This window comes from Salmo trutta, chromosome 34, assembly GCF_901001165.1.
Source record: "Salmo trutta chromosome 34, fSalTru1.1, whole genome shotgun sequence".
NCBI lineage: Eukaryota > Metazoa > Chordata > Actinopteri > Salmoniformes > Salmonidae > Salmo > Salmo trutta.
The window spans coordinates 2829566-2852537 of record NC_042990.1 but is presented as its reverse complement, the minus strand read 5'-3'; the positions used below and the strand labels follow the sequence as shown (position 1 = coordinate 2852537).

At 41.9% G+C, this 22972-nt stretch overlaps 1 protein-coding gene across 4 annotated transcripts in view; it reads left to right on the top strand.

The window, feature by feature from the left end:
• LOC115173309 (oxysterol-binding protein-related protein 10) overlaps positions 1–22972 on the top strand; it is a 124251-nt gene that overhangs the window by 16206 nt on the left and 85073 nt on the right. For 3 of the 4 annotated variants that reach the window (XM_029731293.1, XM_029731294.1, XM_029731295.1), the window contains exon 2: positions 11676–11851. In XM_029731293.1, the coding sequence (XP_029587153.1) occupies positions 11676–11851 (176 nt within the window). Of the gene's footprint in view, positions 1–11675; positions 11852–22972 lie in introns of those variants that run through there. The other variant, XM_029731296.1, reaches the window with a different exon arrangement.

Sequence of the window (22972 nt, the reverse complement as noted above, 5' to 3'; positions counted from 1 at the left end):
GTCCATTACTTTGACTGACCTTCATGTCTTAATGTGTAAAATGTAAAGTTTGAAAGTTTCTTCAAGTGCAGTCACAAAAACCATCAAGCGCTATGATGAAACTGGCTCTCATGGGGACCACCACAGGAAAGGAAGAGTTACGTCTGCCGCAGAGGATAAGTTCATTAAAAAGTTACCAGCCTCAGAAATTGTAGCCCAATGAAATACTTCAGCGTTCAAGTAACAGACACATCAACATTAACTGTACAGAGGAGATTGCATGTATCAGGCCTTCCTGGTCGAATTGCTGCAGAGACACCACTAGTTAAGGACACTAATAAGCAGAAGAGACTTGATTGGGCCAAGAAACACGGGCAATGGACATTAGACTGGTGGAAATCTGTCCTTTGGTCTGAGGAGTCCAAATTTGAGATTTTTGGTTTCAACCGCGTGTCTTTGTGAGACGCGGAGTAGTTGAACGGATGATCTCTGCATGTGTGGTTCCCACCGTGAAGGATGGAGGTGTGATGGTGTGGAGGTACTTTGCTGATGACACTGTCAGTGATTTATTTAGAATTCAAGGCACACTAGACCAGCATGGCTACCTTAGCATTCTGCAGCGATAAGCGCAAACCAGATGGGATATCATTTTGTTTTTCAACTCGACAATGACCCAACACACCTCCATGCTGAGTAAGGGCTATTTGACCAAGAAGGAGAGTGATGGAGTGTTGCATCAGATGACCTGGCCTCCACAACTACCCGACCTCAACCGAATTGAGATGGTTTGGGATGAGTTGGACCGCAGAGTGAAGGAAAAGCAGCCAACAAGTGCTCAGCATATGTAGGAACTCCTTCAAGACTGTTGGAAAAGCATTCCTCATGAAGCTGATTGAGAGAAAGCCAAGAGTGTGCAAAGCTGTCAAGGCAAAGGATGGCTACTTTGAAGAATCTGAAATATAAAATATAATTTGAATTTTATTGGTAATTAAAAAAATACTACATTATTCCATATGTCTTATTTCATAGTTTGTCTTCACTATTATTCTACAACGTAAAAAATGTAAAAATGTAATAAAAACCCCTGACTGAGTAGGTGTCTAAACTTTTTTGACTGGTACTGTATAGGGTATATTAAGATGGTATTTTGTCTATTTTGCCCAAATGTATGAAGATGAGATGTAAGCTCCAATGGGTATTTGGCAACCTTGTAAATAACACTGTTATAAGTTATAAAGCTGCTATCAGTTAAGTTAGGCTATAGTCTGCCAGCTGTTTTTGTTAGTCTCCCCTCATGTTGTCCATCCTCCGGTATCCCCATTCTTCAGTTTCCTCATGCTGTTTGCGTATTTATGCAAGAGCTCTGGAGGAGACCCAGAATGTGCTGATAGGCATTTCCCTTTAGCAAAGTCAATGTTAATACCGTTAGGAAATGCCTGGCTATGTATGTGAAAGAATGTGCTACAGTAAGCACGTTTGAGTGTATTATCATGGTGGAGAATCATTTGTTTAATTCCAGTAGTATTCCCTATTGAAATGCCATTTTGGCAGTGCTGGGTGTAGTACCACTGCTCACCACTATGATTGCACAATACCTGGCGACTCAAACGGATTTGTTCCCACACTGCTCTAGGTTTGCTACATAGTTCAGTCTGAGACTGCTATCGTTGAAGTTGTTTGCGGTGAAATCAAAATTAGTGGTGTTGTGCAAAACAGTCATGCGATTGGATCATCTCTTACCAATCAGAGTATCGCCGCTTTGAATTACCCACGTATGTTCTGGCTCTGGGCCAACCCATCATTTTCTGGGACCAATCAGAACAGTTAAAGTGTTTCGTTCTAGATATCATTGAGGAGGTACTCAGATCCAGACTCATTGCAGCGAAGAAACTAACGTCCATGGGCCTAGTGTTTGGCGGAAGCAAGGAGTTTGCGTAGCCAGGCAAGATTTCACCCATGCTTTGACCTGGGGACAGTGTGCTGCAGTGTTGTCATGGTATTGTACTGAAACAACTGGCTGTTGAGTAAGGTTACACCATCCATCACTTTTAACACCACAACCATTGTTTTTCACTGACAGGGCCAGGACTATATAATGAGGTCAATTATAAATCCTGCTCTTTGCTGACTGTCAGGGTTGAAAAACTGACCCAAGCACAAAGATCCCTGTTGCGCACATTAATCACATTCTTTTGTGATGGAGCGGGAGATCGTGGGTGTGGGATCCATTTCCAGATGGCGCTACACTTTATGGAAATCCTGAGGATTAATGGGAAAATGGCTAATGTGAAGGACCCGGCTATCATTGCCCACATTTAGAGTCCGACGCACTGCATACATTCAAGTTAAGGTAATGCATATTTGTGGACTGTTATGGTCTCGTAAAGTTGACAATTTTATCACCAGCTTAAGTCAGAACAACATTCCCTTTTGGGAAGCTGCATGCAATGTGCACAGGAAAGGTATTGAACACCAGAGATTTAGTTAAAGCTGTCTTGAGTGTTAATGCAAAGGGACCGGTGAAATATGACCATTATCACGGATACATCTTCTGCTGCAAGATACAAATTGCCCTAATGAAACATATGAATAGATTAAAATAGGCTAGTATGCTAAATGAGCCTCTAGAACAAAGCAACAAGCTCCAAGGCCAGATGATGCTAGCTTGGAATCCAGTCAAATTAATTACATTTGGCAAAGTGAGAGCTAATTACTCGTGCCTATACAGAAATAAATTAAATCATTCAAAATACTACACCAGAGAGCATGATTTGCCACAGAGGATCATTAACTTTTTAAAAAATGAGCTGTGTGTTTAGTTTTAAGCGTGCAGTTAGGGAAACGTGCATGGCAAATAGCTTACCAAATAGATGTTTAAAATCTCTCATGTGGCACTTTGGGGTGGACCCACCTGTCTCAATCAATGAAAGAAATGGACAAGATGGCGGTGTACACATTGTTGGATTGCTTCCTTGATCAAAAATTGATTTATTTTGATTTTTTAAAATTTTTAAATGTATTTTTATTCAAACAAACCACCTGCAACTGCACAGAGACATTTTAGAACATACATGTTTGATCCGAAATCAAGAACGAAGATGGTGTCGGCAAGTTAAGGTTGGCCAAATTCTCTGTCCTACGCCAAACAGCCAGCAGATCTGACCCTCTTGCTTACAGCTGCAATAGGTTGGACAGCATTCTTATGTAGATTAAGACACCACAGAGCCGGTGCGAGATATGGCTCGGAAAACATACCTCAATCCAGGGTTGAGAAATGCGTAGTACTCCAAATTGTCCAATTATCCCAACTGTTACACCTAATGCAGCTGTAAGCAAGCGGGTCGGATCTGTTGGCTATGCCAAACAGTACCTATTCTGTAACGGCTAATGGAGCATGACATTAGCCAGTTACAATCTGCTAGTGTAACGGCTGTCGTAGGAGAGAGAGGACCAAGGCGCAGCGGGTTGCGTGCTCATCATATTAATTTATTAAATAAATGTGAACACGGAATAAACAAAAGGACGACAGTTTCGCAGGCTAAATAACTAGCAGTGCAAAAGACAACTACCCACAATTAACAACCCCAAACACATACCTATATATAGGACTCTCAATCAGAGGAAAATAGAAACACCTGCCTCCAATTGAGAGTCCACACCCAAACCTAGACATAGAAATACAAAGAACTAGAAAGAACATAACCCGGAACTAACAAATCAAACCCCCTTTAAATACAACACACACACCCCCCCAAACCACATAAAACAAATTCCCTCTGCCACGTCCTGACCAAACTACAATACAAATAATACCTAAACTGGTCAGGACGTGACAGCTAGCTAAGTTAGTGTTAGTTAAAGCTAACAGCATGTCTTCATCAAGTAAGGTTAGCCTATCAAATGAAAAATTACCCCTCCAACACAAATATAAAAGTACAGTAGGCCTACCTTACAACATTACAACAAACCATGTTTCATTTGTATAAATATCATGCAAATCATTAGGCTACATGTGGTATAAGAAAATTGCTATTGAAAATGTGGGTATAATTCACCGGGAAGTTAAGATGAGCTGTTTGATATGGAAGCCCATTCCCGCCACCCAAGAATAAAATGCATATATTCATAAAGTATTCAGAACCCTTGACGTTTCCACATTATGTTACGTTACAGCCTTATTCTAAAATTGATTTAAATTAAAGTTTTTCCTCGTCAATCTACACACAATACCAAAATTACAAAGTGAAAACAGGTTTTTAGAAATTTTGGCAAATTTACTAACAATAAACAGAACTACCTTTACATAAGTATTCAGACCCTTTGCTATGAGACTCGAAATTGAGCTCAGACGCATCCTGTTTCCATTGATCATTCTTGATGTTTCTACAACTTGATTGGAGTCTAGCTGTGGTAAATTGAATTGATTGGACATGATTTGGAAAGGCACATACCTGTTTAAATAATGTCTCACTGTTGACAGTGCATTACAGAGCAAAAACCAAGACATGAGGTCGAAGGAATTGTCCATAGAGCTCCGAGACAGGATTGTGTCAAGGCACAGATCTGGGGAAGGGTACCAAAAAAATGTCTGCAGCATTGAAGGTCCCCAAGAACACCGTGGCCTCCATCATTCTTAAATGGAAGAAGTTTGGATCCACCAAGACTATTTCTAGAGCTGGCCGCCCGGCCAAACTGAGCAATCAGGTGAGAAAAGCCTTGGTCAGGGAGGGAACCAAGAACTCAATGGTCACTCTGACAGAGCTCTAGAGTTCCTCTGTGGAAATGGGAGAACGTTCCAGAAGGACAACCATCTCTGCAGCATTCAACCAATCAGGCCTTAATGGTAGAGTGGCCAGACGGAAGCCACTCCTCAGTAAAAGGCACATGACCGCCCTCTTGGAGTTTGCCAAAAGGCACCTAAAGACTCTTAAACCATGAGAAACAAGATTCTCTGGTCTGATGAAACCAAGATTTAACTCTTTGGCCAAGCATCACATCTGGAGGAAACCTGGCACCATCCCTACGGGGAAGAATGGTGGTGGCAGCATCATGCTGTGAGGACGTTTTTCAGCAGCAGGGACTGGGAGACTAGTCAGGATTGAGGGAAAGCTGAACGGAGCAAAGTACAGAGCTCCTTGATGAAAACCGGCTCCAGAGCGCTCAGGACCTCAGACTGGTGAAGGTTCATCTTCCAACAGGGCAACGACCCTAAGCACACAGCCAAGACAACACAGGAGTGGCTTCGAGACAAGTCTCTGAATGTCCTTGAGTGGCCCAGCCAGAGCCCAGACTTGAACCCGATCGAACATCTCTGGAGAGACCTGAAAATAGCTGTGTAGTGACTCTTCCATCCAACCTGACAGAACTTGAGAGGATCTGCAAAGAAGAATGGGAGAAACTCCCCAAATACAGGTGTGCCAAGCTTGTAGTGTTACACCCAAGAACACTCAAGGCAGTAACCGCTGCCAAGGGTGCTACAACAAAGTAGTAAAGGGTCTGAATACTTATGTAAATGTGATATTTTAGGTTATTTAAAAATCTGTTTTTGCTTTGTCATTATGGGGTTTTGTGTGTGTGTTTTTGTGTGTGTGTAGATTGAGGAGGGAAAAAAACAATTTAATACATTTTAGAATAAGGCTGTAATGCAACAAAATGTGAAAGAAGTCAAAGGGTCTATTTTCCAAATGCACTGTAGATCATGCATAGGCTTTTTTTCTTCATTTGTAGCATTGTGTGGCAATTTCCATCAATCCACATTGTAGAAATCAGCACAGCAGGGCTGCCGGTAAATGTGTAGGGAGTTGACATTTGCCCCAGCACTTTTGAGTTGGTTTAATAAAAATAGACACGACAGCATTAAGAGGGACAAAGTACTTTTTAGACTGATTTGCCTCATAATTTGTTTGACAGGTCTTCCTAGGGCCAGTAGTTTATTTATGACCTGATTAGAAAAATGCTGGTCCCATTGTAGTCAATTTTTTACAGTTGATTTATTACTATGTCATCCCCTACAACTAGGGTCTGAAGTTTACCTGGTCAGGTTAGCCTACCAGATCAGGAAAAACTCTGCGCCCCAGGAAAACAACCCCACCCCCCCCCCCCCCCCCACCACCACCACTCTGGGACCTGTGGTGCCATCTCTGAAATCACCACACGTAGAAATGAAAAAACATGATCTATCTAAAACTGGATTTATCTGTAGTATCAACATTTAAAAACAACTGTGCCTGGGAATGGGCTTCAATAGTTTTATGTGGATCATTACAGCCAGCAGCTACTGCGACAATTTCAGAATGTAACAGGCTGCAATTTCAGGTAAAACTAAATAAAGCAAGCCTCAATATAAGGAAAATGTCTATACATTTATACTGTAGGAGTTTTGAGCTCAACAACAAAATTCAGTTTACACTGCCCTGCTCAAAGGGGGGGCAATTTGTCGGGTGAGTAACTTGCAAAGTAAGAATTTCGTAAGTTTAGACTATAGTAATGTCTCTCGAGAATCTCTCCAATGTCTATCGTCAATGTGAAAATGGTCTATGATGACGGTCCTGTGTTGCTCAGTTGGTAGAGCATGGTGTTTACAACGCCAGGGTTGTGGGTTCGATTCCCACGGGGGACCAGTACGGAGAAAAAATGTATGAAATGAAATGTATGCATTCACTACTGTAAGTCGCTCTGGATAAGAGCGTCTGCTAAATGACTAAAAAAAAAAAAAGTAAAAAAAAAAATGATGCTTTCTGTTCTGGTTGTAGCAGTGTGGAGGTTTGTGTCTGTGGGTGGTGTTGACCTGTAAGTGCTCGCTCAGCTTGTCCCAAAGCCTGGTCAATAGAGGTGCTTCTCTAATCGCACTTTGGAAAGAGACGATTGATCAGCAGTAAGGGAATCTCCAGGTAATAACACTTCAGGGTCTAGATGGCCATACAATGAAAGGCCAACCAAACAGGGTAACACACTGTCTATGTCATGAATGCTTTGTTGTGACAAGTCAGCCTAATGGGTGACAAACTGGTACTGTCCCATAGCCAGGACTGGGTGTGTCCTGTACTTGCTCTGTGTATGTCATGTTGCAGGCTCTGACTGAAATTAAATTAGGCCTAAGCTTGGGGCCATTCAATAATCAAAGGTAACAAACCTGTCTGATTCCGTTTAATTTTCACTTGGCGATCTGTGAGCTCCAGCCTCTCCACTCAAGGTACCTATACACTCTAATGCCTTCTTGGGTAATTTGGGATAGCTAGTGGGTAGGTGTTGATGTCACTTCTTCTTAATGCGCTCAGTAATATGGCTCAGTAATGTGGCTGAAACTTCTATAATGAAGAGCTCCTGTGAAATATCTATATTTGCATGAAAGGTGAGAGGAATTTTAGTGGTGGAAACATTGAGGAGGATGGGAGACCCACGGTATAGGTGCGGAATGCATGGAACGACAAAGTGTATTTCAAGAATCGTCAGACTATTTTAACCTAAAGCATTTTATAAAGACATTTATTTATAATACAATGTGATGAGAAATGGAAATGAGAGGGCTACTTACACCGTGTTGGGAAGGGATCACCACGGTGATTGAAGGAGGGTATGAAGCATGAGTTGAGGTGTTCATAAGCTTGACAAGGTTTGACTGGGAAGATAAACAATAACACAGCACAGACAAAAGAGCTAAGAATGAGTTAGTCCAAATAAGGAGTAAAATCATTGATGTGTAATAATGTGACTGTATGTGATTGACTCTACATACAGTAATGAGAGAAAATTGATAGGGGTACACAGTGCTTGGAGAGGAAACATTCAATGTGCCAGTGGATGAGCGGTCACATGAGACCTGGCTTCGGTTCATGTCAGGAGAGAGTTGACAATGGTAGTGGAGTGGTCATCATCTCTTAATCAGGGGACTTAGCTGTAAATACAAATAGCAGATACATTACATTACAGCTGCGCCATCGTAGGTTTGAACAACAAGTTTCTTTATGAACTTAAACTCGGAAGTTTCAAAATTCACACAATCAAACACAGACTGTGCCTCTTTCCCACTTGACACATCAAAGAAACATTCCTGAATAAAGCCCTGATCATCCACATACCTGACCATACCTGACCATAACTGACAACTGCAAGCAGACTGGTGGCACCATTAGGTCCCAGAGTGGTGGGGCAATTTTTACCCCCTGGGGCACAGAGTTTTCCCTTATCTATTAACCTAACCAGGAAAACTCTGGACCCTAAGGTATGACAGTGATTTAATCAGCTGTAAAAAGGTTTTATAAGGGCTATGATGGGACCCGTTTTTCCTAATCAGGTCACATGGTTTTAAAAAAAACTTCTGAAAAAAAACTCCTGGCCCTGGGGGGATGAAAACCCCTTCAAACTGCAGCAACCTTATACTTGTTCATATTAATTATATTTAGACTAGATTAGGAGGGGGATTTCCTCTTCACAGAGACAACTGCTAGACAATAGAACTCACTGGGCTGAGCTTGCTTTATGCATGTTTGCATCATGCACGCTTATGCAACTGTAGGCTTTATAAAAAATGAACTCATCTGTTATCACTATGTTGTATTGATTATTTCCAGTTAATCATTTTGGGTTAAAAACGTATAGGCAGCCTAGCCAACCCAATTTTGAATATAAAACAAATTTCATCGCATTCACATTTTCTCCTGACATACAAATTGACCATAAAAACAACGTGACCAATTAGTTTACCCTGAACAAATGGACAGGGCACATAGGCTGTATGCTATGGAACGCCGTTTGGGTCTTTGCATGTCAAAAAAGATGCATGTCAAATAACACTGCATTCATGAATGTTTTACGTAGTTATTACACATTGATTACACTATCACTCGTATTTCATATGTCACAACGATTCATCGATACGTATGCTATGATGCTGGTAACGTTAACTTGCGCACCTACAGTGCTCGTCATAAAAAAAAAAGCTAGCTAGCTCATGATGCAAACAATATTCTTCCCCAAAAACATAGCAAAACGACAATCTGTTTCAGTAGCTATAGTTGCTAGCTAACTATATAGCTAAGTGTCATCTAAAATAACCCTAATTTATAAGACAGTTCTTATTTGATCAATGGTGGTCAGACCCATCTGTGTAAAGCTAGCCACAATAGTGAACTTTGTGGTTAGCCTTCAAAATAAAAGTGTCATGCTAAACAGGTTTGAAATGTTATGTAAAATCAACAAAAGACAAACATTTGTTATTTTAACAAATCTGTTGAAATCACACTTGATGTATTAGACTTTAGAATTGCGTTGGGGGCATACCTATTTCACTGTACAGCCTTACCCCTTGTCATTGATCCACAATCCACAGGTATCAGTCTACTCAGTGACACCCAGAGAACATTAGTTTCGTAGCTCTTACTGTGGGACTCTAAAACTGTGAATTGAGCTACATTTGTTGTCATCCTATGTGTATTGAACACTATTCCAGAGGAAAAACAATACTGAGTGGATGTTTTGGAGTCTGAAAACTCTGAGGAGGACATTGGGAAAAAATATCTTGGGTATTGAGTAGACTGTTACCCCATTTCATTGATCCCCAATCCTTAGGTAAAGCTGTACAGTGACATATGAATGTCAATGCACACAATATGCTGACTGGGGAGGTGATTTCACACAGTCACAGTCCTGCGATAAGAGCTACAATGCTAGTATTTGTGTAAACTCTTTACAGTTGTGTTCTGTAGGTGTCACCGAGAACTGATACCCCATTTCATTGCTTCACATTCCAACCATGTTTGACATTATCTAGTCTAAATATGGCATGATTCCACTAATTGTAACCTTCTGCATAACTTTCAAGAGGTACTTTTTGAAGGCAAACAGCAAATTCCAATATTGTGCCTAATCGTTATTGTGGCTAGCTTCACAACAGATAACCCGGTCCGGGTCGAGCCTCATGAAGCTAGCTGGCTGCTTATAACGTTAGCTTTGGGCAACAGGGTTTAGTAGCTGGCTAGCAATTTCTTTTCATGAACTGAAGTTCAAGTTCAACAGGCGAACAACAAGTGGCTACCTTGCTAATACCAGAAGTTGCGGTCCAGCACAACATTCTACAATTAACTTCTCAGGGCTACGTGGGACGCTACCGTCCCACCCACGGTTCACACTATTCAACAGCCAGTGAAAAATCAGAGCGCCAAATTCAAAACAACAAAATGTCATAATTCAAAGTTCTCAAACATACGACTATTTTACACCATTTTTAAGATACACTTCTCCTTAATGTAACCACGTTGTCCGATTTCAAAAAGGCTTTACGGCGAAAGCATAAAGTTAGATTATGTTAGGACAGTGAAAACACAACAAAAACCACACAGCCATTTTCCAAGCAGGAGAGGGGTCACAAAAAACGTAAATTCAGCTAACATTATGCACTAACCTTTGACGATCTTCATCAGATGACACTCCTAGGACTCAATGTTAGACAATACATGTATGTTTTGTTCGATAAAATTCATATTTATATCCAAAAACAGCATTTTACATTGGCGCGTGATGTTCAGAAAATATTTTGCCTCCAATACTGCCGGTGAATCAGCACAACAATTTACAAAAATACTCATCATAAACGTTGATAAAATATTAAACTGGTATTCAAAGAATTATAGATGAACATCTCCTTTATGCAACCGCTGTGACAGATTTAAAAAAAGCTTCACGGGGAAAGCACACTGCAATAATTTGAGTACGGCGCTCAGAAAAAGACATCAAGCAATACAGATACCCGCCATTTTGGAGTGATCTAAAATCATAAATAGCATTATAAATATTCACTTACCTTTGATCTTCATCAGAAGGCACTTCCAGGCATCCCAGGTCCACAATAAATGTTGTTTTGTTCGATAAAGTCCATAATTTATGTCCAAATACCTCCTTGTTGTTTGCGCGTTCAGTAAGCTACTCCAAATGTAGGAAGCGCGCCGAAAATTTCACGACAAAAAGTTATATTTACGTTCGTTGAAACATGTCATACGTTGTAAAGCATCAATCTTTAGGACCTTTTTAACGTAAAACTTTAGTAATATTCCAACCGGACGATTCCAATGTCTTGACAAACGTTATGGAACACAGCTACCTCTCACATGAACGCGCATAATTGAGGCCATGTCATTCTCTTGGTCATCAAACTCCAGGAGGTCTTGTTTGCTCTCTGTTGACTGCAAAAGCCTGAAACACGTTCTAAAGACTGTTGACATCTAGTGGAAGCCTTAGGAAGTGCAAATTGAACCCTAAGTCACTGTATACTGAATAGGCCCAGTCTTGAAAAACTACAATCCACTTCCTGGTTGGATTTTGTCTCAGGTTTTTGCCTGCTATATGAGTTCTGTTATACTCACAGACATCATTCAAACAGTTTTAAAAACTTCAGAGTGTTTTCTATCCAAATCTACTAATAATATGCGTGTTTCACTATTAAAAACAAATGACATTTCACTGAGGAGGATGGTCCTCCCCTTCCTTCACTGGTGTGCATGTGTCTCTTGCGCTCTTTTTCTCTGTCTCGTGACTGTATTACTTAGCAGTTGCAATTACTGCTAAAGTAATAGCAGAATTATTAAACAATGATGAGGACATAAAGAAACAATGCCTAAAAAAATCTTTCCCTCTCTGTTCCCCTCTTTCCCTTCTCTTTTCTCTTTCACTATGCCTCCCTTTTCTCTCACCCTCTCATACAGGTACTTTGTGCTGGATCCAGAGCTGGGACAGCTGCAGTACTTTGTACATGAACAGGGCAAGAGCCAGAAGCCCAGGGGCTCCCTGCCTCTGATTGGTGCATCGGTTGTCCAGAGTGATGAGGCACCACACATGTTTATCGTCAACTCATTCAATGGCGAGCTTTACAAGCTCAGAGGTACGCAGACACTTATTGCCAATCATTCAGCTTCCACAAATTAAACTGTTATAATATGAAGTATTTATTTTACATGCTGCCTATTCAGAGATTGGGCATACAGGGAGATTGCTTGGGGACATTGGGATGATTGTATTGCTTTCTGGGGGTTTGCAGTTACGTCATAGAGTGATACCACTTGAGCAGCTTAAATTGTGCAACTGCCGAAAAACATCCCTTTGTTTGGGAAAAGCACATCATGAAATTGAACCTGTAATGTTATAACTTAGCTTCATAAACATTTCATGAGTTGCATTATGAACTTTCATTTCCCACATTTGACATGAGTTTGTCAGAAGTAGGACTGGGACGATACCAGTACCGTAATGTTTTTTTCCATGGCAAAAATGAAAACACGAAGCAGACCAAGCTTTTTGGTCCTTTAAAAACCTGCTGGATATCAAATATTGTGTGCTGTAGCTTGAAAAAAAAAAAAAAAAAAGTTGACTCTGGATGACAAAATAATGATGTTTGTTTCCAACCTTAGGGCTGTTTTCCTAAAGAAGTTAAAACCGCTTTGTGTTTTGTTTCCTTGGCACGATACTAACGAGTATCGCGGTTCTGGCATCGTCCCGGCTCTAGTCCGATGCTTGTATCCACTGATTCAGCGAGAGTCTACCTGTCGCTCTGCTTTAGTCTCTGGAATGTCCCCATGCATTCCCCATTGGAGGTATCAGAATAACTTGCCCTAGATCTGTGGATGATGTAGTGATCCATCTATTGAGCTCAGAGCAAGTGATAGTCCCACAGAGAATAAGTCATTGTAGTAAATCAATGCAGGAGTACAGGGATCCACTGTCTACATTGCAGATATGGAATTGGATACAGCTTAAATGAAAGAAGGTTAAATGACAGTCCTTATCAAAGAAGCTAGTTGGGTGCATGTTCTATTGCTTGGAAGGTCAGAACACTATACTTAGTGGCTTACAAATCGTTCTTTTCATTGGGATGGGGGAATTTTATTTCAAACTTCAGTTTGCCAGAGTTAAACCAAATGATGGGGACCAATACCCACCCCCTTGAGTGTAGCAGCTTTTCATGAGTTGACTAAGATTAGTAGGTGCAGTTTAAATCACACACAGGTTGTCATGGAAACCCTGGGCCTCTATGGGGAAGGGAGAAGATCAAGGTTCAGCCAGGAACAAGTTTCCTATTCAACGACCTTCGGCGAGTCTGCAACAACAGACCCCTCTTTTAGTATCGCCTTACAGGTGATTTGTACAGCCCAGATGTGAATGTGTCCTTTCTTTCCATGATGTGGATGCACTTGAATTCCCTTTCACAAATTTGTCAAGTGCCAAGTCACTGAGAAGGTTCATATTTCTACAAGCCAATAATCTCCCTCCAGGTGTCCTTGGTCGAACATTTTAAGTTGAATTTAAGAATGTTGTATTGAAGCCATGGGGAATTATGTGAGATCTGATACAGGCGCCAAAGCGCAGGCTCTGTCTTCATCTGTTATCCAACCAAGGGAGCATAGGGTAATTCGTTTTAGTCTATTGAGAGAGGGAGCATTCTGTTTCGAGCTTCGCCCAGAGCCATGCTCATTGCTCCTGAGAGTATGACATAAAAAGGGGGGGGGAAGCATGAATTGAATCATGTTTGAATGATCAAATGTAAAATGAAAGCTGTTTGATCACATGATGCCATCAATAAGACAATAGGGGTGTTTATAAGGGTCCAGTCGTTCTCACTGCTTTTCAAGGGGGCTAATTGAGATGCCTGACTGCATATCATACATTATTGTGAAGTAGCATAATGCTTTATAGAGTCTTTGGTAATAATGGCAACAAAATAAAACCTGTAGGTTCAATCCCACTGCAGAATCAGACAAAGATCAAATATTTTAAAAGATCAATGGAACATTAAAAAACATTGAATATTGCCTAGAACAAATTCAATCTCATCTATAATAAGAATCCATATTACATCTACAGTTGAAGTCGGAAGTTTACATACACCTTAGCCAACTACATTTAAACTCAGTTTTTTAAAATTTCTGACATTTAATCCTAGTAAAAAAATCCCTGTTTTAGGTCAGTTAGGATCACCACTTTATTTTAAGAAATGTCAGAATAATAGTAGGGAGAATGATTTATTTCAGCTTTTATTTCTTTTATCACATTCCCAGTGGTCAGAAGTTTACATACACTCAATTAGTATTTGGTAGCATTGCCTTTACATTGTTTAACCTGGGTCAATCGTTTTGGGTAGCCTTCCACAAGCTTCCCACAATAAGTTGGGTGAATTTTGGCCCATTCCTCCTGACAGAGCTGGTGTAACTGAGTCAGGTTTGTAGGCCTCCTTGCTCGCACACGCTTTTTCAGTTCTGCCCACACATTTTCTATAGGATTGAGGTCAGGGCTTTGTGATGGCCACTCCAAAACCTTGACTTTGTTGTCCTTAAGCCATTTTGCCACAACTTTGGAAGAATGCTTGGGGTCATTGTCCATTTGGAAGACCCATTTGTGACTTCCTGACTGATGTCTTGAGACGTTGCTTCAATATATCCACATACTTTTCCTTCCTCATGTAGCTATCTATTTTGTGAAGTGCACCAGTCCCTCCTGCGGCAAAGCACCCCGACAACATGATGCTGCCACCTCCGTGCTTAACTGTTGGGATGGTGTTCTTCGTCTTGCAAGCGTCCCCCTTTTTCCTCCAAACATAACGATGGTCATTATGGTCTAACAGTTCTATCTTTGTTTCATCAGACCAGAGGACATTTCTCCAAAAAGTACGATCTTTGTCCATTTCCGTGTACCAGTTTTGTGCTCTTTCCGTGCACCAGTTCTGGAGGTCTACTTCACCGGCCGCTAGGTGTCCCATTCCCCCTGATTTAGTAATTGTATACATGTGCCCTCTGTTCACCATTGTCTGGTCGGTTATTGTTTACATGTCCGTTGGTCTTGTGAGTACCTGTGCTTCGTTGTTTCGGCTTTCGTTCTCCGTGTATTGTGTACTTATTATTATGGGCCTCATCCTGTGTAATTATTATAGGTTTAACCTTGCTCTTTTGTTTTGCGTTGCATCCCTGTGTTTGTTTTGATCTTTGTCCCCATGCCTTTCATGGCATGTTGTATTTTTTGGTGGAGTATTAAAACCCGCTATTACGTATTCCTGCGCTTGTCTCCAATCATTTATACAACGTGGCAGCCGAGAGTACTTAGCACCTCTGAACCCAGTGCCAGCCGTAATTTGCGAACCTAGTGCGCACCAATTTTACATGTAAAATCAAACAAAAATGTCGGCAGTCAGACATCTACAGCGGGTGGTCCCTAAAACAGTGTGCTGAACGATCGGTAGATGAACGCTAGATCCACATTCGGTGTGATGTGTGCCTTTTTAATAGGGCTTTGGGCCACCACGAGCCAGAACAGCTTAAATGCGCCTTAGCATAGATTCTACAAGTGTCTGAAACGTCCATGAGAAATTCAATCATTTGATGTTTTGTTGATGGTGGTTGAAAACGTTGTCTCAGGCGTCGCTCTAGAATCTCCCGTAAGTGTTCAATTGGGTTGAGATCTGCTGACAAAGGCTGCATTTACACATGCAGCCTAATTCTGATCTTTTTTCCATTAATTGGCCCTTTGATCAATCGCATGAGATCGGTCAAAAGACCAATTAGTCAAAAAAAGATCAGAATTGGGCTGCCTGTGTAAACGCAGCCTGAGAGACACACACACACGCACACACACACATCCTTTAAACCCCCTATGCTCCTTTGAGACCCCTATTTCAAATCACTGAGATCTCTTCATCTAGCCATGGTAGCCAAAATAATGGGCAACTGGGCATTTTTATACATGACCGTAAGCATGTTGGGATATTACTTGCTTATTAATTAACTCAGGAACCACACCTACGTGGAAGCGCTTTCTTTCAATATACTTTGTATCCCTCATTTACTCAAGTGTTTTCTTTATTTTGGCAGTTACCTGTAGATCAAAACACTTGGGCGAATTGTTGGAATCATTGAAATAGAAGCAAAGTGGAAAGCAGCATCGTTCTTTTTTGGAACAATTTGTTTACTGCATTTGACCGAACAGAACAGCTTTTGTCTTAATAGAACAGCTTCTAGTGAATCTAACAGTGAGGAGGAACTGCGCTGCTTGATTGAGAGGGGGTGGAACTTGATGTGTTTGGGAAGCAGCCACAAGAGGTGAGGGTAATGAGATGACAGAGTAAACTAGAAAAACGGATGTTTCACGTGGCATAGTGGTGTTTTAATGTGTGCGATTATGGATCTCTTGCAGTATGGATATTGTGCATGTCAATATTGCGATTTCGATGTGAATTTGATGAATTGTGCGGCCCTACTACACACATTACATTTTTGCGAGCGGTCACTGCGTAGAATAAGCCCCAGGCTTTACAATGTTCTTCCCAGCAACTGCAATAATCCCTACCTTCCCATAGTAGTCACGTTTAACTTAACTTCCATCACTATCAGTTACGAAGTACATATTCAGAGCGCTGCCCTGTCATATCTCTTCACCTTAATCAGATCCCCCTACGAGTTCCCGCGAGAGTATGACCGTATTATTATAGCCAACAACATCCATTCAATCATTGTAATTAGCAGCAGTGTAATTACATGGTCACGGTGTAATACTTGAATGGCAATGGATAGACATTAGTGCTCTCTTGAGAGTCCACATTGAAGCACATAATTGACCTTGTTGAAATGCAGAGATATTGTTTTTTAAAAAGGGATGTGTAGAGCATTGTTGAGTAGTACCAGTTGCTCATTGTAAATGGGTAGGACTGTGTTGTGCTGCTTGTTCTCATTTTCCAAAACAAGCGTGGCTTATTCATCAACTGAATGGAACTGCCAGCCTTCCAACTCCAAACCAGGGACCTTTTTTTTAACTCAACACCGGCTTTGAATTTTTCATTAGCGTTGGCCTCCTTATAGGTTACCTTTTTAGAATGAGCACAAGAACGACCTGGTCTTCGCTAAGTAATGATTAGTGTGCAAATAGCTCAAGTTAGAGACTTAGCGTCCTTTTCATCATTCAAAACAGGTACCCTGCCAGATCCACCTCCTGTTCATTACAGATAGCTAATTATGAACAATCACGGCATAGCCTGTGTAAATCAAGACCCGAAATTGCTGATCTAAATGCGTCGCAGACTCTAAACTGAGACGTTTTGAAAGGAAAAGATATGTTTATGGTGTATAAGGAATCAATGGGGGGGGTCTTAACAGACTGACAGTGCAGGTGTTTCATTAGGAATAGCCTGCATGAACAGAGCCTTCTCTTGAGAGCAGAGGAGCTATTCGCTGGAGAAGGTACTATTTTAAGTTTCACATTGATATTCGTCTGTGTGTGTGTGTCTCTGAATCTGTCCTAGTGTCCTTCTCGTGCCTCTTCACTCAAGCGACATTCCGGGTGCTTGAAAAACAGTGAAGGCCTTAAGTGATTGACAGACACTCATGTCACAGTGCTCAAATTGAGGCAATTATCACTCCAAGAAACGACTCGTTCTCGAGCTTAACTCACATGAATAGATTTAACGTTCAGCACTTCACCATTCATGATCAACCTGCCCATTGTTTCAGTTAATCACTACTAGGGACTCCAGGAGACCAGACATTGCTGCTATATTCGGTTACGTTGCTAATGAAATGTTTTTCTTTTCTCCATGGATGGGGACTTGAGATTTTGGTACATAATATTCAATTGTATCTCACAGAATAGGTTGAGATGCTGAATTACTCTTGATCTAAAGTTTTGCCAGTCAGTCAGAATGATCAGCCCAATTGGTCTAGATAGTCTAGGTCAGTGGTTCCCAGAATTTTTATAGTCCCGTACCCCTTGAAACATTCAACCTCCAGCTGCGTACCTCCTCTTGCACCAGGGTCAGCGCACTCTCTCAAATGTTGTTTTTTGCCATCATTGTAAGCCTGCCACACACATACATTTATTAAACATGAGTGTGAGTTTTTGTCACAACCCGGCTCGTGGGAAGTAACAAAGAGCTCTTAAAGGACCAGGGCACAAATAATAATATAATAATAATCAATAATTTTGCACTTTATTTAGCCATCTTATATGTAAAACCTTATTTGTTCATCAAAAATGGTGAATAACTCACCACAGGTTAATGAGAAGGGTGTGCTTGAAAGGATGCACATAACTCTGCAATGGTGGGTTGTATTGGAGAGAGTGTCTGTGCCTGTATTTAGTTTTCATGCTAGTAAGGCTCGAGAATCCACTCTCACATAGGTACGTGGTTGCAAAGGGCATCAGTGTCTTAACTGCGCGATTTGCCAAGGCAGGATACTCTGAGCACAGCCCAATCCAGAAATCTGACAGTGGCTTCTGATTTTAAAGTGAATTTTCAAAGAACCGCTTGTTGCAATTTTGATGAGGCTCTCTTGTTCAGATATCAGTAAGTGGACTGGAGGCAGGGCATGAAAGGGATAACGAATCCAGTTGTTTGTGTCATCCATTTCGGGAAAGTACCTGCGTAATTGCGCACCCAACTCACTCAGGTGTTTCGCTATATCACATTTGACATTGTTCGTAAGTTTGAGTTCATTTGCACACATAAAAAATCATACAATGATGGAAAGACCTGTGTGTTGTCCTTGTTAAATCAGACAGAGAAGAGCTTCTCTTAATCATAGCCTCAATTTTGTTCCGCACATTGAAAATCATGCAAGCGGTCAGACAAGTGAAAATGATGGTCAGTAAAGAAAACTTTAAGCTCATGTCAACACTTTGCCCCTTGATAACCAGCGCCCATATCATTGCATAGTGCAGAAGATACACGAGAGTTCAGGGGCCTTGCTTTAACAAAGTTAAGCATTTTCACTGTAGTGTCCAAAACATCTTTCAAGCTGTCAGGCATTCCCTTGGCAGCAAGAGCCTCTCGTGGATGCTTGCAGTGTACCCAGGTGGCGTCGGGAGCAACTGCTTGCATCGCATTACCACTCCACTATGTCTCCCTTTCATGGCTTTTGCGCCATCAGTACCAACACATCTTGACCACCGAAGTCCATTTGTCACAAAGCTGTCCAGTACTTTAAAAATATCCTCTCCTGTTGTCCTGGTTTCCAGTGGTTTGCAGAAGAGGATGTCTTCCTTAATTGACCCCCCATAAACGTAACGGACATATACCAGGAGCTGTGCCAGGCCTGCCACGTCTGACTCATCCAGCTGTAACACATGGAATAATCTGGCTTGTATGCCATGTCACTGATGCGTCGTGAAACAGTGTTGTTAATGAAGGCATAGGGAGTTGTTGGCGCCGACAGAGAGTGTCGCCTCGCTTCGCATTCCTCGCTCACCCTGCTGATCATAATTACATACAGGAACTCAAGTCCTTTTGTTCACCTGACCTAGAGTTCCTTACAATCAAATGCCGACCGCATTATCTACCAAGAGCTCTTCGATTATAATCACAGCCGTGTATATCCCCCCCCCAAGCAGACACCTCGACGGCCCTGAAAGAACTTCATTGGACTCTATGTAAACTGGAAACCACATCCTGAGGCTGCATTTATTGTAGCTGGGGATTTTAACAAGGCTAGTCTGAAAACGAGGCTCTCTAAATTTGATCAGCATATCGAATGTGCAACCCGGGCTGGCAGCATTCTGGATCATTGCTACTCTAACTTCTGCGACGCATATAAACCCCTCCCTCGCCCTCCTTTCGGCAAATCTGACCACGACTCCATTTTGTTGCTCTCAGTCTATAGACAGAAACTAAAACAGGGAATGCCCGAGCTCAGGTCTGGTCAACGCTGGTCCAACCAATCTGAATCCACGCTTCAAAATTGCTTCGATCATGTGGTCTGGGATATGTTCCAGATAGCCTCAGACAACAACATTGATGTATACGCTGATTCGGTGAGCGAGTTTATTAGCAAGTGCATCAGTGATGTACACACGGTGACTATTAAAACCTTCCCCAACCAGAAACTGTGGATTTATGGTAGCATCACAGCAAAACTGAAAGCGCAAACCACTGCTTTTAATCATGGCAAGGCGGCCGGAAACATGACCGAATACAAACAGTGTAGCTATTCCATCCGCAAGGCAATCAAACAAGTTAAGCGTCAGTATAGAGACAAAGTAGAGTCGCAATACAACGGCTCAGACACAAGATGTATGTGGCAGGCTCTACAGTCAATCACGGATTACAAAAAGAAAACCATCCCTGTCGCGGACATCGACGTCTTGCTCCCAACTTCTTTGCTCGCTTTGAGGACAATACAGTGCCACTGACATGGCCCACTACCAAAACCTGCGGGCTCTCCTTCACCGCAGCCACCGTGAGTAAAACATTTAAACGTGTTAACCCTCGCAAGGCTGCCGGCCCAGATGGCATCCCTAGCCGCGTCCTCAGAGCATGCGCAGACCAGCTGGGCGGTGTGTTTACGGACATATTCAATCAATCAATATCCCAGTCTGCTGTTCCCACATGCTTCAAGAGGGCCACCATTGTTCCTGTTCCCAAGAAAGCTAAGGTAACTGAGCTAAATGACTATCGCCCCATAGCACTCACTTCCGTCCTCATGAAGTGCTTTGAGAGACTAGTCAAGGATCATATCACCTCTACCCTACCTGACACCCTAGACCCACTCCAATTTGCTTACCGCCCCAATAGGTCCACAGACGACGCAATCACACTGCACACTGCCCTAACCCATCTGGACAAGAGGAATGCCTATGTAAAAATGCAGTTCATCGATTACAGCTCAGCATTTAACACCATAGTACCCTCAACTCGTCATTAAGCTCGAGAGACTGGGTCTCGATCACGCCCTGTGCAACTGGGTCCTGGACTTTCTGACGGGCAGCCCCCAGGGGGTGAGGGTAGTAAACAACATCTCCACCCTGCTGATCCTCAACACTTGGGCCCCACAAGGGTGCGTTCTCAGCCCCTCTCCTGTACTCCCTGTTCACCCATGACGGCGTGGCCATGCACGCCTCCAACTCAATCATCACGTTTGCAGACGACACAACAGTAGTGGGCCTGATTACCAACAATGACGAGACGGCCTACAGGGAGGAGGTGAGGGCCCTCGGAGTGTGGTGTCAGGAAAATAACCTCACACTCATTGTTAAGTTCATGTTTTAAGTATCCCTATATTTCTGTTATTACGGGGCTATCACTCAGTCAAGAGTGCGCCTGCGCAGGACGTCTGTTCGTTGATGGACCTAGCCGAGAGTGCAATGGCTACCTTGTAGTGTGTTCATATGGTATAGTAAACTTTGTTAAACTGGAACCTTGTCGTTGTGTCATTTCGAGTTAACATTTGTAGTAGAGGATGGCTAATAACTACAATGTGCCACCTCGCTTCGACGAGAAGAGGTCGTACGAAAGTTGGAAAAATGAACTTGGAATATGGACACGGGTTACTAATCTGGACGTGAAAAAGCAAGCACTTGCGGTGGTATTATCGGTCGAGGGAAGAGCGAGAGATACAGCACTGGAAATATCCGTTGAGGATTTGAACAATGATGATGGTATGGGAACTTTGATCAGAGCACTGGATTCTGTATTTCTTAAAGAAGTGAAAGACCGTGCCTACGAGGCATATTCAAACTTTGACAGTGTTACGAGAGATATTTCGGTTGCAATGACGGACTACATCATTGATTTCGAACAGAGGTACAATAGGATGCGCAAGTACGACATGGTTCTCCCGGATGCAGTGTTAGCTTTCAAGTTGCTCGATACTGCCTGTCTAAATGGTAGGGAGAAACAGTTGGCTTTGACTGCTTGTACTGTACTGACTTTTGCATCAATGAAGTTGGTACTAAAAATAATTTTTGGTGAAAAGACGTCTGTCGCGCCAATAACAGATGGAATGCAAGTGAGTAACGCAGCATATTACACTGAGCAGCAGAGAAAAGGCGGCAAAAAGTAATTTTCTCAAGACAACCAGAAGAGGGCGCCATTTCCCGGCACAAATCCACTGGACAAATATGGAAGGAGATCAGAATGTGCGATTTGTCATAGCCCTTACCATTGGGTTAAAGACTGTCCTCATAAAAATGAACAAGTTAAACTAACAGGAAAATGTAAACACAGATATAGAGCAGTGTAACATTACACTGTTTTCAAATGAATCTGCTTCTGATACTGAGATTTTTATAGTTGAATCCTTAGGATCTGCTGTGATTGATATTGCATGTACACGGACAGTGTGTGGTGCAAAATGGCTTGATAGCTATGTCAGTGAACTAAATATGAAAGAAGTACAAAATATGATTGACAAACCAAGCAACAGAGCTTTCAAATTTGGAGATGGGAGAATTGTCCATTCTACCAAGCAAGTTAAGATACCAGCAAAAATTGGTCAGACTAAGTGTCACATTGAAACAGAGGTGGTCCCTACAGATATCCCCTTACTATTAAGCAAAGCTTCCCTCAAAAAGGCAGGGGCTGTACTAGACATAAAAAATGACAAACCAGTGACTCTTGAACTTACTACCTCAGGCCACTATTGTGTAAACATTTTAGACAGACATCACACAGAGTCCATGCAAAAATGAGATTCTGACGGACACAGAGAACATGAACACAAAAGAAAAACACAAAGTATTGTTAAAGCTTCACAAACAGTTTGGACATGCTACAGTTGACAGACTTCAGAAGTTACTCAGCAGTTCAGGGAATAATGATGATGAGAGTATTTCCATTCTACAGCAGATAGTTAACAGTTGTGAGACATGTCAAAAATACAGTAAACCTAAGCCCAAACCAGCTGTTGGTTTGCCACTAGCTTCCAAATACAATGAAACAGTGGCTGTAGAGCTACATGAGTTGGCACCAAGTGTGTGGTACCTTCACATAATCGACCACTTCACACGCTTTAGCGCTGGAAGCATTGTGAATACAAAGAAGCCCAGTGAAATCGTCAAGCACTTCATTCATTCCTGGGTAAGTGTGCATGGCCAACCCAGAAATGGTACAGTGACAATGGAAGAGAATTCAATAATAATGAAATGAGAGAAATGGCAGAGAAATTCAACATGGAAGTAAAGACAACTGCTGCATACAGTCCATAGAGCAATGGACTTCTGGAGAGACATAATCAAACACTCACAGAGATCATGC